Genomic DNA, 12,170 nt, shown 5'->3' on the forward strand with positions numbered 1-12,170 from the left:
GTACTCAAAAATTTATGAGACAGCGCCACCTTTTGGTCAAAAGTTATAATGAAATTTCCAAAAATGCTAATAACTTTTGAATATATTTGCCTATAGTAATGACACTGATCTCAATAGATTCCTTGGGTTATGCTGAAAACATAGATACCAATTTTGCCATAGTCAGCCAAACTTCCTGTCCGCCATCTTTATTTTCTTTTAAAACCTACTTTTGCGAACTCCTCCTAGACCGAACGTCCGATTTTCACCAAAATCGGATCGTGTCATCTCCAGACCGTGCCGAGTAAAAGTTATGGATTTCGTGTTGATAGACAAAACCGTTTTCGTATACCGCAGTGGCAAAGTTGAGACATGATGCCAAAATGACTATTCAGGCTTTATATCTGCAATGCCTTGACATATTGACACCAAACTTTGTATGTGTCATTGTCACTTCACTCTGACCACATCACATCAGTTTCGTAACTGCGCCACCTATTGGTCGAAAGTGATAATCATATTTTTAGTTATTGTATGTGATTTTTCAACCATTTTGCCAAAATTCATCTTCAAATGTCTTTAATTGCTCCTTGCTGCAGTTTGTCTCACACTTTCAGCCATGTAGGCATATCTTGTCGTCTGCTTTTGCGCTTGGCCCCGTAATGGCTGCTTGCAGCTATTTAGGGGCCAAGCACTGAAGGTGCGGGCACCTATTGTATCTGTTCCCGTTCTTATTCTTCTTTTTCTTTTTAGGGGCCAAGCACTGAAGGTGCGGGCACCTATTGTATCTGTTCCCGTTCTTATTCTTCTTCTTTTTCTTTTTCTTCCGACTGGGCGTCTATGGCAGCCTATAGAACCGTTTGCGGGAAACTTATACAAATTGGCACAGTGATAGAGGACAGCCTGAACTATCACCATAGCAAATTTGGAGTCTCCAACTCATTCCCTCTAGCGCCACCAGCTGTCCAAAGTTTCACTCATGTTTATGCTAATAACTTTTGAACCACAAGGGATAGAAACAAAATTCTTTTTCCCTCTGATTCCTGAGCTCATGACGATTCGACTGCACCATATGACGTCATTTTCCGTCATAATAGTTTTCCCGCCATTTTGAATTTTCCGAAAAACCTACTTTTTCGAACTCCTCCTAGGCCGTTGCTCCGAATTTCACGAAAAATGAACCAGATCATCTCCAGACCTTGACGACCAAAAGTTATGGAATTCAAGTTGATTCGAATTACCGTTCTCGAATACCGCGCAAATAAATTTTACGTAGTGCTTGCGAAAACAGACGTAAGGCCGTATCTCCACAACGCTTTATCGGATTCAGACCAAATTTGGTACATGTCATCACAAGCATGACCTGAGGCTACATGCTGCGTTTCGGCGCAGCGCCACCTACTGGTCCGGAGATATGAAGAATTTATGTTTTTGCTTATAACTTCTGAACGGTTTGTCCAAAAATCACAAAAGTGGTCTCGATAGATTCAGGGCGTTGTGCTGAGTTGACTGATATACACTTTTCCCATATTGGCCATTTTGGATGTCGGCCATTTTGAATTATGTGCTAAAATGCTGTATTTTATGAACGCATGAACGTATCGTTACGAAACTCAGTATGGGTCATCAGTACAACGCCCTAAAGGTACTCAAAAGATTATGAGACAGCGCCACCTTTTGGTCAAAAGTTATAATGAAATTTCCAAAAATGCTAATAACTTTGGAATAAATTTGCCTATAGTAATGACACTGATCTCAATAGATTCCTTGGGTTATGCTGAAAACATAGATACCAATTTCGCCATAGTCAGTCAAACTTCCTGTCCGCCATCTTTATTTTGTTTTAAAACCTACTTTTTCGAACTCCTCCTAGACCGAACGTCCGATTTTCACCAAAATCGGATCGTGTCATCTCCAGACCGTGCCGAGTAAAAGTTATGGATTTCGTGTTGATAGACGAAACCGTTTTTGTATACCGCAGTGTCAAAGTTGAGGCATGATGCCAAAATGACTATTCAGGCTTTATATCTGCAATGCCTTGACATATTGACACCAAACTTTGTATGTGTCATTGTCACTTCACTCTGACCACATCACATCAGTTTCGTAATTGCGCCACCTATTGGTCGAAAGTGATAATCATATTTTTAGTTATTGTATGTGATTTTTCAACCATTTTGCCAAAATTCATCTTCAAATGTCTTTAATTGCTCCTTGCTGCAGTGGGTCTCACACTCCCAGCCACTTTGGCATGTCTTGTCGTCTTGCTTGCGCTTGGCCCCGGTGATTGCTGCTTGCAGCTATATTTCTTTTTTTTCTTTTTCTTCCGACTGGGCGTCTATGGCAGCCTATAGAACCGTTTGCGGGAAACTTATACAAATTGGCACAGTGATAGAGGACAGCCTGAACTATCACCTTAGCAAATTTGGAGTCTCCAACTAATTCCCTCTAGCGCCACCAGCTGTCCAAAGTTTCACTCATGTTTATGCTAATAACTTTTGAACCACAAGGGCTAGAAACAAAATTCTTTTTTCCTCTGATTCCTGAGCTCATGACGATTCGACTGCACCCTATGACGTCATTTTCCGTCATAATAGTTTTCCCGCCATTTTGAATTTTCCAAAAAACCTACTTTTTCGAACTCCTCCTAGGCCGTTGCTCCGAATTTCACGAAAAATGAACCAGATCATCTCCAGACCTTGACGACCAAAAGTTATGGAATTCAAGTTGATTCGAATTACCGTTCTCGAATACCGCGCAAATAAATTTTACGTAGCGCTTGCAAAAACAGACGTAAGGCCGTATCTCCACAACGCTTTATCGGATTCAGACCAAATTTGGTACATGTCATCACAAGCATGACTTGAGGCTACATGCTGCGTTTCGGCACAGCGCCACCTACTGGTCCGGAGATATGAAGAATTTATGTTTTTGCTTATAACTTCTGAACGGTTTGTCCAAAAATCACAAAAGTAGTTTCGTTAGGTTCAGGGCGTCATACTGAGTCGACTGATATCCAATTTTTCCATATCGGCCATTTTGGCTGTCGGCCATTTTGAATTATGTGCTAAAATGCTGTATTTTATGAACGCATGAACGTATCATTACGAAACTCAGTATGGGTCATCAGTACAACGCCCTAAAGGTACTCAAAAATTTATGAGACAGCGCCACCTTTTGGTCAAAAGTTATAATGAAATTTCCAAAAATGCTAATAACTTTTGAATATATTTGTCTATAGTAATGACACTGATCTCAATAGATTCCTTGGGTTATGCTGAAAACATAGATACCAATTTTGCCATAGTCAGCCAAACTTCCTGTCCGCCATCTTTATTTTCTTTTAAAACCTACTTTTGCGAACTCCTCCTAGACCGAACGTCCGATTTTCACCAAAATCGGATCGTGTCATCTCCAGACCGTGCCGAGTAAAAGTTATGGATTTCGTGTTGATAGACAAAACCGTTTTCGTATACCGCAGTGGCAAAGTTGAGACATGATGCCAAAATGACTATTCAGGCTTTATATCTGCAATGCCTTGACATATTGACACCAAACTTTGTATGTGTCATTGTCACTTCACTCTGACCACATCACATCAGTTTCGTAACTGCGCCACCTATTGGTCGAAAGTGATAATCATATTTTTAGTTAATGTATGTGATTTTTCAACCATTTTGCCAAAATTCATCTTCAAATGTCTTTAATTGCTCCTTGCTGCAGTTTGTCTCACACTTTCAGCCATGTAGGCATATCTTGTCGTCTGCTTTTGCGCTTGGCCCCGTAATGGCTGCTTGCAGCTATTTAGGGGCCAAGCACTGAAGGTGCGGGCACCTATTGTATCTGTTCCCGTTCTTATTCTTCTTTTTCTTTTTCTTTTTTTTCTTTTTCTTCCGACTGGGCGTCTATGGCAGCCTATAGAACCGTTTGCGGGAAACTTATACAAATTGGCACAGTGATAGAGGACAGCCTGAACTATCACCATAGCAAATTTGGAGTGTCCAACTCATTCCCTCTAGCGCCACCAGCTGTCCAAAATTTCACTCATGTTTATGCTAATAACTTTTGAACCACAAGGGCTAGAAACAACATTCTTTTTTCCTCTGATTCCTGAGCTCACGACGATTCGACTGCACCCTATGACGTCATTTTCCGTCATAATAGTTTTCCCGCCATTTTGAATTTTCCAAAAAACCTACTTTTTCGAACTCCTCCTAGGCCGTTGCTCCGAATTTCACGAAAAATGAACCAGATCATCTCCAGACCTTGACGACCAAAAGTTATGGAATTCAAGTTGATTCGAATTACCGTTCTCGAATACCGCGCAAATAAATTTTACGTAGCGCTTGCGAAAACAGACGTAAGGCCGTATCTCCACAACGCTTTATCGGATTCAGACCAAATTTGGTACATGTCATCACAAGCATGACCTGAGGCTACATGCTGCGTTTCGGCACAGCGCCACCTACTGGTCCGGAGATATGAAGAATTTATGTTTTTGCTTATAACTTCTGAACGGTTTGTCCAAAAATCACAAAAGTAGTTTCGTTAGGTTCAGGGCGTCATACTGAGTCGACTGATATCCAATTTTTCCATATCGGCCATTTTGGCTGTCGGCCATTTTGAAATATGTGCTAAAATGCTGTATTTTATGAACGCATTAACGTATCATTACGAAACTCAGTATGGGTCATCAGTACAACGCCCTAAAGGTACTCAAAAATTTATGAGACAGCACCACCTTTTGGTCAAAAGTTATAATGAAATTTCCAAAAATGCTAATAACTTTTGAATATATTTGCCTATAGTAATGACACTGATCTCAATAGATTCCTTGGGTTATGCTGAAAACATAGATACCAATTTTGCCATAGTCAGCCAAACTTCCTGTCCGCCATCTTTATTTTCTTTTAAAACCTACTTTTTCGAACTCCTCCTAGACCGAACGTCCGATTTTCACCAAAATCGGATCGTGTCATCTCCAGACTGTGCCGAGTAAAAGTTATGGATTTCGTGTCGATAGACAAAACCGTTTTCGTATACCGCAGTGGCAAAGTTGAGGCATGATGCCAAAATGACTATTCAGGCTTTATATCTGCAATGCCTTGACATATTGACACCAAACTTTGTATGTGTCATTGTCACTTCACTCTGACCACATCACATCAGTTTCGTAACTGCGCCACCTATTGGTCGAAAGTGATAATCATATTTTTAGTTATTGTATGTGATTTTTCAACCATTTTGCTAAAATTCATCTTCAAATGTCTTTAATTGCTCCTTGCTGCAGTGGGTCTCACACTCCCAGCCACTTTGGCATGTCTTGTCGTCTTGCTTGCGCTTGGCCCCGGTGATTGCTGCTTGCAGCTATATTTAATAATTGTTGCTTTTATGTTTTATGTAGCTTGCTTAATTATTATTTTGTTTGTTGTGTAAGCACCGTTTAGCTTCTAGGTCTTCAATGGCATGTATTGAGATGTGAAGTGTTTGTCGTTGTTTTCGGAGTTGTCTTAAAGAATAGAATAATATCTCGTAGTAACGTAACTGCATTTTTTTTTTTTGTAAAAACGTTATGTTTATGCATCGGGCTAACGCAAACAAAGACTGATTGTGCTTTTACAATATGAACTCTGGGCTATGCTCGCTAACATAACATTAAATTCTTTATCTTATTTTTAGTTTTTTACTACAAACTACAAAGCAGTGGACTATAATCATTATTATAACATGATTTAATTGATAAAAGCATCATTGTACTCCGTGTTAAACAATAAGTATTATCTCTGTAAACACTGCTGGGTCATCTGACCAATCGCAGATTAGCGTCGCTCAAAGGAGGGGTTTGGAAAAATGAGTCGGTGAGCAAATCAGGTAAAAATAAATGCATATTATACGAAAACAAAAGTGTTTTTTGACATTGCATGCACGTAAAACTGTTGTTGGGGACTCCCTAAACAACATTAGGAACATTTTAAATGTCATAATAGGTGCCCTTTAAGCTTTCCGTTTGATGTTGGGCAACGTTGTGGTGGTCGTGCCAGCGCGCGCACATTTGAATGGAAATATTGAGCGCTATATCGTTACCGACAATGGTGTACCGTCGATAAATACAGATACCGTTTTACCGTTCATTTTAATCGAGACATCAGTAGCTATATTAATAACAGTGATACCAGCCTTCATTCATAAAAATATGCCATGGCATTAACATACAGCCATAATACTTGAAAAAAAATGGTGCCATTCAGGCTCAGGATTTTTTGGGGTTTCATTTTAACCCCTGCGTTATGCTCCGTGTGTGAGGGACGTTGTTTAGTAGAAAACATTATTTTAATTTTTTTGTAGGGCCAGTGAAATTGTTTACAGGGCAAGTAAAAAATTTAACCACAATTTGTCAGTTGAAAAAATCCTTAGCGTTGAGCCCTGCTATGATTTCAGAAGACATTTAGCAGAGCAGTTCTATTCAGTTTGCCTTCGATGAAGATCAAGGAAGTTTAGCTGTTCATGCTTTGTGGCGAAAGCAGCTTCTCTACATCCTTACATGGAAAGGCTGCAGTAATGATGTCATACTTGAGCGAGAAAGGTAGTCTAGATATGTTTATTTTTTACAGAAACTTTTACAGGAGAAAAAAAGAGAATTCATGTTTTTAAACTAGCTATAGGTTAACCTCACTTGCATGCTTGCTTTTGAACATAATTTGAATTATTTGGAGTTGCAGATGTGGTCTTGCGCTATATCCGTCCATGTTTGTCTGTTAGTGTTTTCTCCACACATCATGTCTCATGGCTGGAAGTTGTTTGCTTCTTAAATGCTCCTAATCACATTCTACATTTTACCTCTGGTCATTTTCTCTCTCTGTGGCCTTAGCATAGCATCTCATTGCCTTTTCTACACTGCCTTTACCATTAAAGGAAGAAAATTCTCTGTGCATGCCAACCATTCCTGCAAAATCAGAATCAGACTAAGGCATTCAAGCAACGGCACCCATGAACCTCTCCAAATAACACTGGATGAGTTTAGTGTTCCTTGAGTGCACACAGCCTGGACAATGTTTAGATTTGGCCTCTCACCAAGGACTCATAACTTCAGAAGACTTGTGTTTGGCTGCACGTGTGTTTGCTATATGAAACCCAGCTGAATGGTTTTCTGTGACACCTTTTTACACTAAAAATGTTAGCCTGTGTGTGTATTATTTATTCTGAATAGATCCCACATGGTTGCAGCAGCGATCTGAGAAGTTCATGTAAAGAATGTGTTCATTCAAGGACGGGCGGAGTAATGTTTTTTGCTGATCAATGTACTTGGTCTGCATTGAATGTAAAGCTGTTCAGAACGCAACTTGGCTTTAACCCTCTGGGGTCTAAGGTGTTTTTGGGGTCCTTGAAATGTTCTGACATGCCCTGACAGGGCTCCAGACTGTGACCATTTTTCCTGCCGGTGCAACCAAATATTTATTTAGGTCGCGCTGGCGCAACCACGACATTGCCGAGCAGTAAATGCAAGCAAAATGAAAGCGGAACGAAAATGCGCTACTCATTTATGCTTCACGGACCGTTAATTAGTTCGGACATAAACAGCGCAGTGCCCCGAACTTGCCAACTTGCCAGTCGCGGGCCGATCTCGATCACGCGACACTGTTACTAGGAGATCCAGACTCTGGAGATGCAGTGAAGAAATCCATTGAATTCGCCTCAGAATTAATAACATCATCGCTGCGAGATCCAGTGAGAAACATTCCGATTCGGCGCTGAGTTCTCTGTTATAAACAAAAACCATAGATATCAGATCAAACCGCGCTGACGTTGGAAACCAGTAGAAACACTTATAGAAGGCTTTCAGTCCACAAATCAGCAACATTCACCATGGATTTAGGCTAATGTAGTAACTCTAACCATAACTATGGTGTTGTGACAGAAATGGTCAAACGCTTACAAGTACTACACATCTTTTTCCAGCACTTCAAAACTATAATATCATATATAGATGTTATTTTTAATGTGATGACCAACAAATTTTTTGTTTATCCTTCAAAGATTGCCCTAAAACTAAAAAATTTAAGATGTAGGAAAACACTTATTTAAAAATAAAAAAAAATAATTAAATTACCATTGTAAACAGTAGGATGCTTATTGGCTATTTTCACTCCCTAATATAATTTTTTTTTTCACTCGTTGTGCTTTTTAATGAATATTAAGACATTATGAATGATAATAATAATAATTCAACTTAATTTCATCTACACCCTAAATTAGGCTTAGTGCTTTATTGTCAGCCCCAGAGCTATATTTTTGTAGAACTCAGTGACTCATGTGCTGCTGCCCTCAAATGTTAGTCTGGAGCCTGTGAACTTAAAATAAAACTGCACATTGTAATATCTGTATGTTAGGTCTATTTATTATTAAAGAATTTGTCAGTATTAGTTATTTTGGGGGAAATCTGAATAATTGCATTGCAAGCGGATTTAAGATGTGCCCCTAAATTTTCTGCTTGTAATCGTAATATTTTCAGTCAGGGGCTACAGCGCTCCTAGGCTGGGGCAGTATAAATTTTCTTTCTTACCGCGGTTGAAAAGCAAGAAATTCCCGCGGTTTACCGCTGTAAATTCAGACCCGTCGCCAGGAGGATTGTTGTACCGGTAGCCTAATAATCATGAATGCACTCCGCTATCTTTTAACACATCTTCGGCGAACGGCTTCTTCACTCAAAAGAAAAACTCTTCATGAAGCGCAGTGAAATTCAGCGACCTATGTGGCGTTGATGGATCGAGGTTGTTCGTTAACTTCATTTTATACGTGCAATTCACACGAGCTCTAAGCGCATTTGAGACTGCTGCGAGTAGTCAAACTTCATTAATGAAACAGAAAATCAGAGGGAATCATTTCTGTTATGTATTTATTGGTATTTTTTTACCGGTTGGCCGGTCACATGGCTTTCATAGTTTTCAGTTATGTGACTGGTGCGGAGACCTGGAGTGTTTATTTAGGTTTGTTCATATTTAGATTATTTTTTTTTTTTACATCGCTCCCCCATCCGCGCAAACAGAGTTTTTTCCCCATCAGACTACGTTTTTTTTTGTCAAATAAAAATAGCAGGCCTACCTCAATCCACAGCTCGTCTAGTTCTTATTTTAAAAAAAGTAACATGTCTGCATGATGTGGTCTGGGCAGGGTCCGAAATTAACACCCGCCAAGCGCCAAATGCGGGTAGATTTTCCATTTGGCGAGTAAATCTCAAAAGGCTATCCGCCACACTGGCGGGTGAATGTTCATACCAAAATAGTAATGTAATAAAATGTTTTTAATAAAATGTTTGTCTAAAATAGTCTTATCTGATCGCTGAGTAGCCGAATGTAGACGAACTGCTGCGCGTGTGACAGGGCGCCGGCGCATGTTTAACTGAAGAACGAGCAGAGAGAGAGAGAGCCCCGGTCGCGCGCGCGCGCGCTCTCTCTCTCTCTCTCAGTGGAGACAGGCGAAAGGCTTCACCGTCTCCTAAGGCTGTCTTCAGCATCCGAAATTAACACCCGCCAAGCGCCAAATGCTGGTAGATTTTCCGTTTAGCGAATAAATAATAAAATAAAATGTTCGGACACTCGGGAGGTCGTGAGATATTGCACACGTTACGAGTCAGTTAAACCAAAGAGTATAGAAGAACTTCAATATACGTTCTTTGGTTAAACTGATATTTGCTTCTAAGCAGCTGGTACACGGCACGACTGTCCGTGAGCTTTCACGCTAAACACAAGAGACCGGAGTTTTCAATGTTGCAGGCAATAGCTTCAGATAGAAAATGACAGAAATGTGTGTGAACAGTAATGGACAGATTATGAACAGCTAAATGAACAGTAGCCATTCCTTTCAACATAAAAACGAGAGAGAGAGAGAGCGAGAGAGAGAGAGAGAGAGAGAGAGAGAGAGAGAGAGAGAGAGAGATTAAGATTAAGAGAGTGTGTGTGTGTGTGTGTGTGTGTGTGTGTGTGTGTGTGTGTGTGTGTGTGTGTGTGTGTGTGTGTGTGTGTAAAATAAAAAATATATTATAGCCTACATTTCAAATTTTGCTCTGGACAATTTTTTATGTTTGTATTCAACATAATACCTTATTATCTCAATTAAATGTACTGAAATTAATGTATATGTGACACAAAAAGGCTGTTTATTATTTTGGCCGGTAAAAAATATGCTTGGCTGGTGGATTTTTTCATCTACCAGTCCCCGTGGCAGGTGAGCCAAAAAGTTAATTTCGGACCCTGGGTCTGGGTCTCCGATGGCACGGGAATACAGAGATAACGTATCGCTAGAGTGGCCAACTTCGGAAAGCGCCTTTCATTTGCTTGTGGATGTTTGCTTCGCAAGTGATAGTCTATTGCATTGTACTTGCACTACTGCTTTATTTTAATACCGCGTAGCATATTTTACAAGTAACTTCGTCGCCCTTTCTGTAGAAATGGTCCCACACAGTAGGCTACTTCTTTTTGCTTGCTTCATTTAGCTTGCTCAGCGAAATATGTCTTTAGGCACGTGCGGCTGCGCGTGCCAATGCCCCCTGTGAGTGAGTTAACAAATATAGGCTATATACTATATTTTTTTTTAACCATGCAGCAAACAAACAAAAACAAAAAAAGCTAAATATATATGTATTTTTTTACTTTTAAACCGTTTAACTGATAGTATTAATCGGTCAATTTTTACTTTCGGTTAACGGTTAAATGGTCAATATGAGCATCCCTAGTAGTGACCTACTCATTCTCTTCTCTTATCTTGTTTTTAGAGCACTGAGGAGTCTGGTGAAGAGACCCTGCCATGCGTGAATACAAGCTTGTGGTGTTGGGCTCTGGTGGTGTGGGCAAGTCAGCCCTGGTAAGTGCAGTATACAATCTCTTCCTCACCAAACCTCAGAGCAGCTAGAATCCAGTGCTCGGCCAAGCAATGATGTGATCCACAGTAATTATCAATTGTAGATGGCTGTATCCCAAATGGCTTTGGATTTCTTTGATTGGATGTGCTGTCTTTTGTCATTTAGTTATACAGCTGTAAAAGCTTATTCACTTATCCATGCCAAGAATGAACTTTCCGTACTAAAGATTATTCACCACAATATTGTTGAATGAAAGTACTAGTTCTGTGAATGAACACTGTAGGATATCAGATGTTAAATACCCAAAGTTCGTCAGAGTTGTAGAAACTTGATGGCGTGTCTGATTAAAACACGGGACAAATACCAGTCCTTTGCTCTCTTTTATTTTCAGTTCAAGATGATTAAGTCTTGGGTAATTCACATGGCATAAAGTTCATAGATTGCAGATTCACACGTTGTAAATAGACAGATGCCAACAGATGAACAGGATGGATTGGATGTACAAGATGGTTTTAAGTCACTACAAACGATACAATGAAGGAAATCAAACTCATATAATTCATCAAACATAACATGTATATTATACTCAAACCAAACAATTGAAATAAATAAATTCAAACAATACAATTGGCAAAACAAACTTGCTTAACGCATCTTAAGGAAAGGACTCAAAGGACATGGTTGGGTCTCCAAACACCCACACCTCACCAATGCAAAAGAAACAAAGGAAGGAAGTGAGGCCTACTTATAGACCTTAACCAGGGGGTGTATGGGTAATGTAGTGTACTCAATTTAGTAGTGTAGTCTACTTGGGATTGTGGGATATGTAGTACATATGTATATGGGGAAATAAAGAAAGAAATAAAATTAAAGAAAAGGGCCAAATTCACAACAGCCGCCCCCAAATACAGTGATGTATTTGCTATTACTCATCTATTTCAGGTAATGGAATCAACTTAGCAACTGGACGTACATACGTTTTTCCATTAATAACGATCTCAGCTACTCTGACACGCCCATCCTGACTAGGTAGGAGACGTACTACCCTGCCAATGGGCCATGATGCTCTTGGAAGTTGAGAATCAACTACTAACACGACAGCAGAGTCATTTAGATTAGGCTGTTCTCGATTCCATTTTTGACGGAGCTGCTGACCTGGTAAATAATATCGGATAAAGGAGGTCCAAAACTGGTCAACGAGGACCTGGCTGTGGCGCCAAGATCTGCGGCCAAGGAGCTTAGTGTTGGCATAAATCACCTGAGGTAGAGAAGAATCTCACCGCCCCATGAGGAGAAGATTTGGAGTGATGGGGTCAAGGTCTAAAATGTTTGAAGA

At 40.0% G+C, this 12,170-nt stretch overlaps 2 protein-coding genes across 6 annotated transcripts in view; both read left to right on the forward strand.

Moving 5' to 3' along the window:
- LOC306991003 (uncharacterized protein) overlaps nucleotides 1–12,170 on the forward strand; it is a 538,544-nt gene that overhangs the window by 342,449 nt on the left and 183,925 nt on the right. The gene's annotated exons all lie outside the window — the stretch shown is intronic.
- Nucleotides 1–12,170, forward strand: part of rap1ab (RAP1A, member of RAS oncogene family b) — a 57,301-nt gene that overhangs the window by 19,174 nt on the left and 25,957 nt on the right. For all 5 annotated transcript variants that reach the window (XM_079598268.1, XM_079598266.1, XM_079598265.1 and 2 more), the window contains one exon: nucleotides 10,748–10,836. In XM_079598268.1, coding sequence (XP_079454394.1) covers nucleotides 10,780–10,836 — 57 coding nt within the window. In that variant the 5' untranslated portion in view covers nucleotides 10,748–10,779. The remainder of the gene's footprint in view (nucleotides 1–10,747; nucleotides 10,837–12,170) is intronic.

This window comes from Phoxinus phoxinus (genome assembly GCF_949152265.1).
Source record: "Phoxinus phoxinus genome assembly, chromosome: 22".
NCBI classification, from domain to species: domain Eukaryota; kingdom Metazoa; phylum Chordata; class Actinopteri; order Cypriniformes; family Leuciscidae; genus Phoxinus; species Phoxinus phoxinus.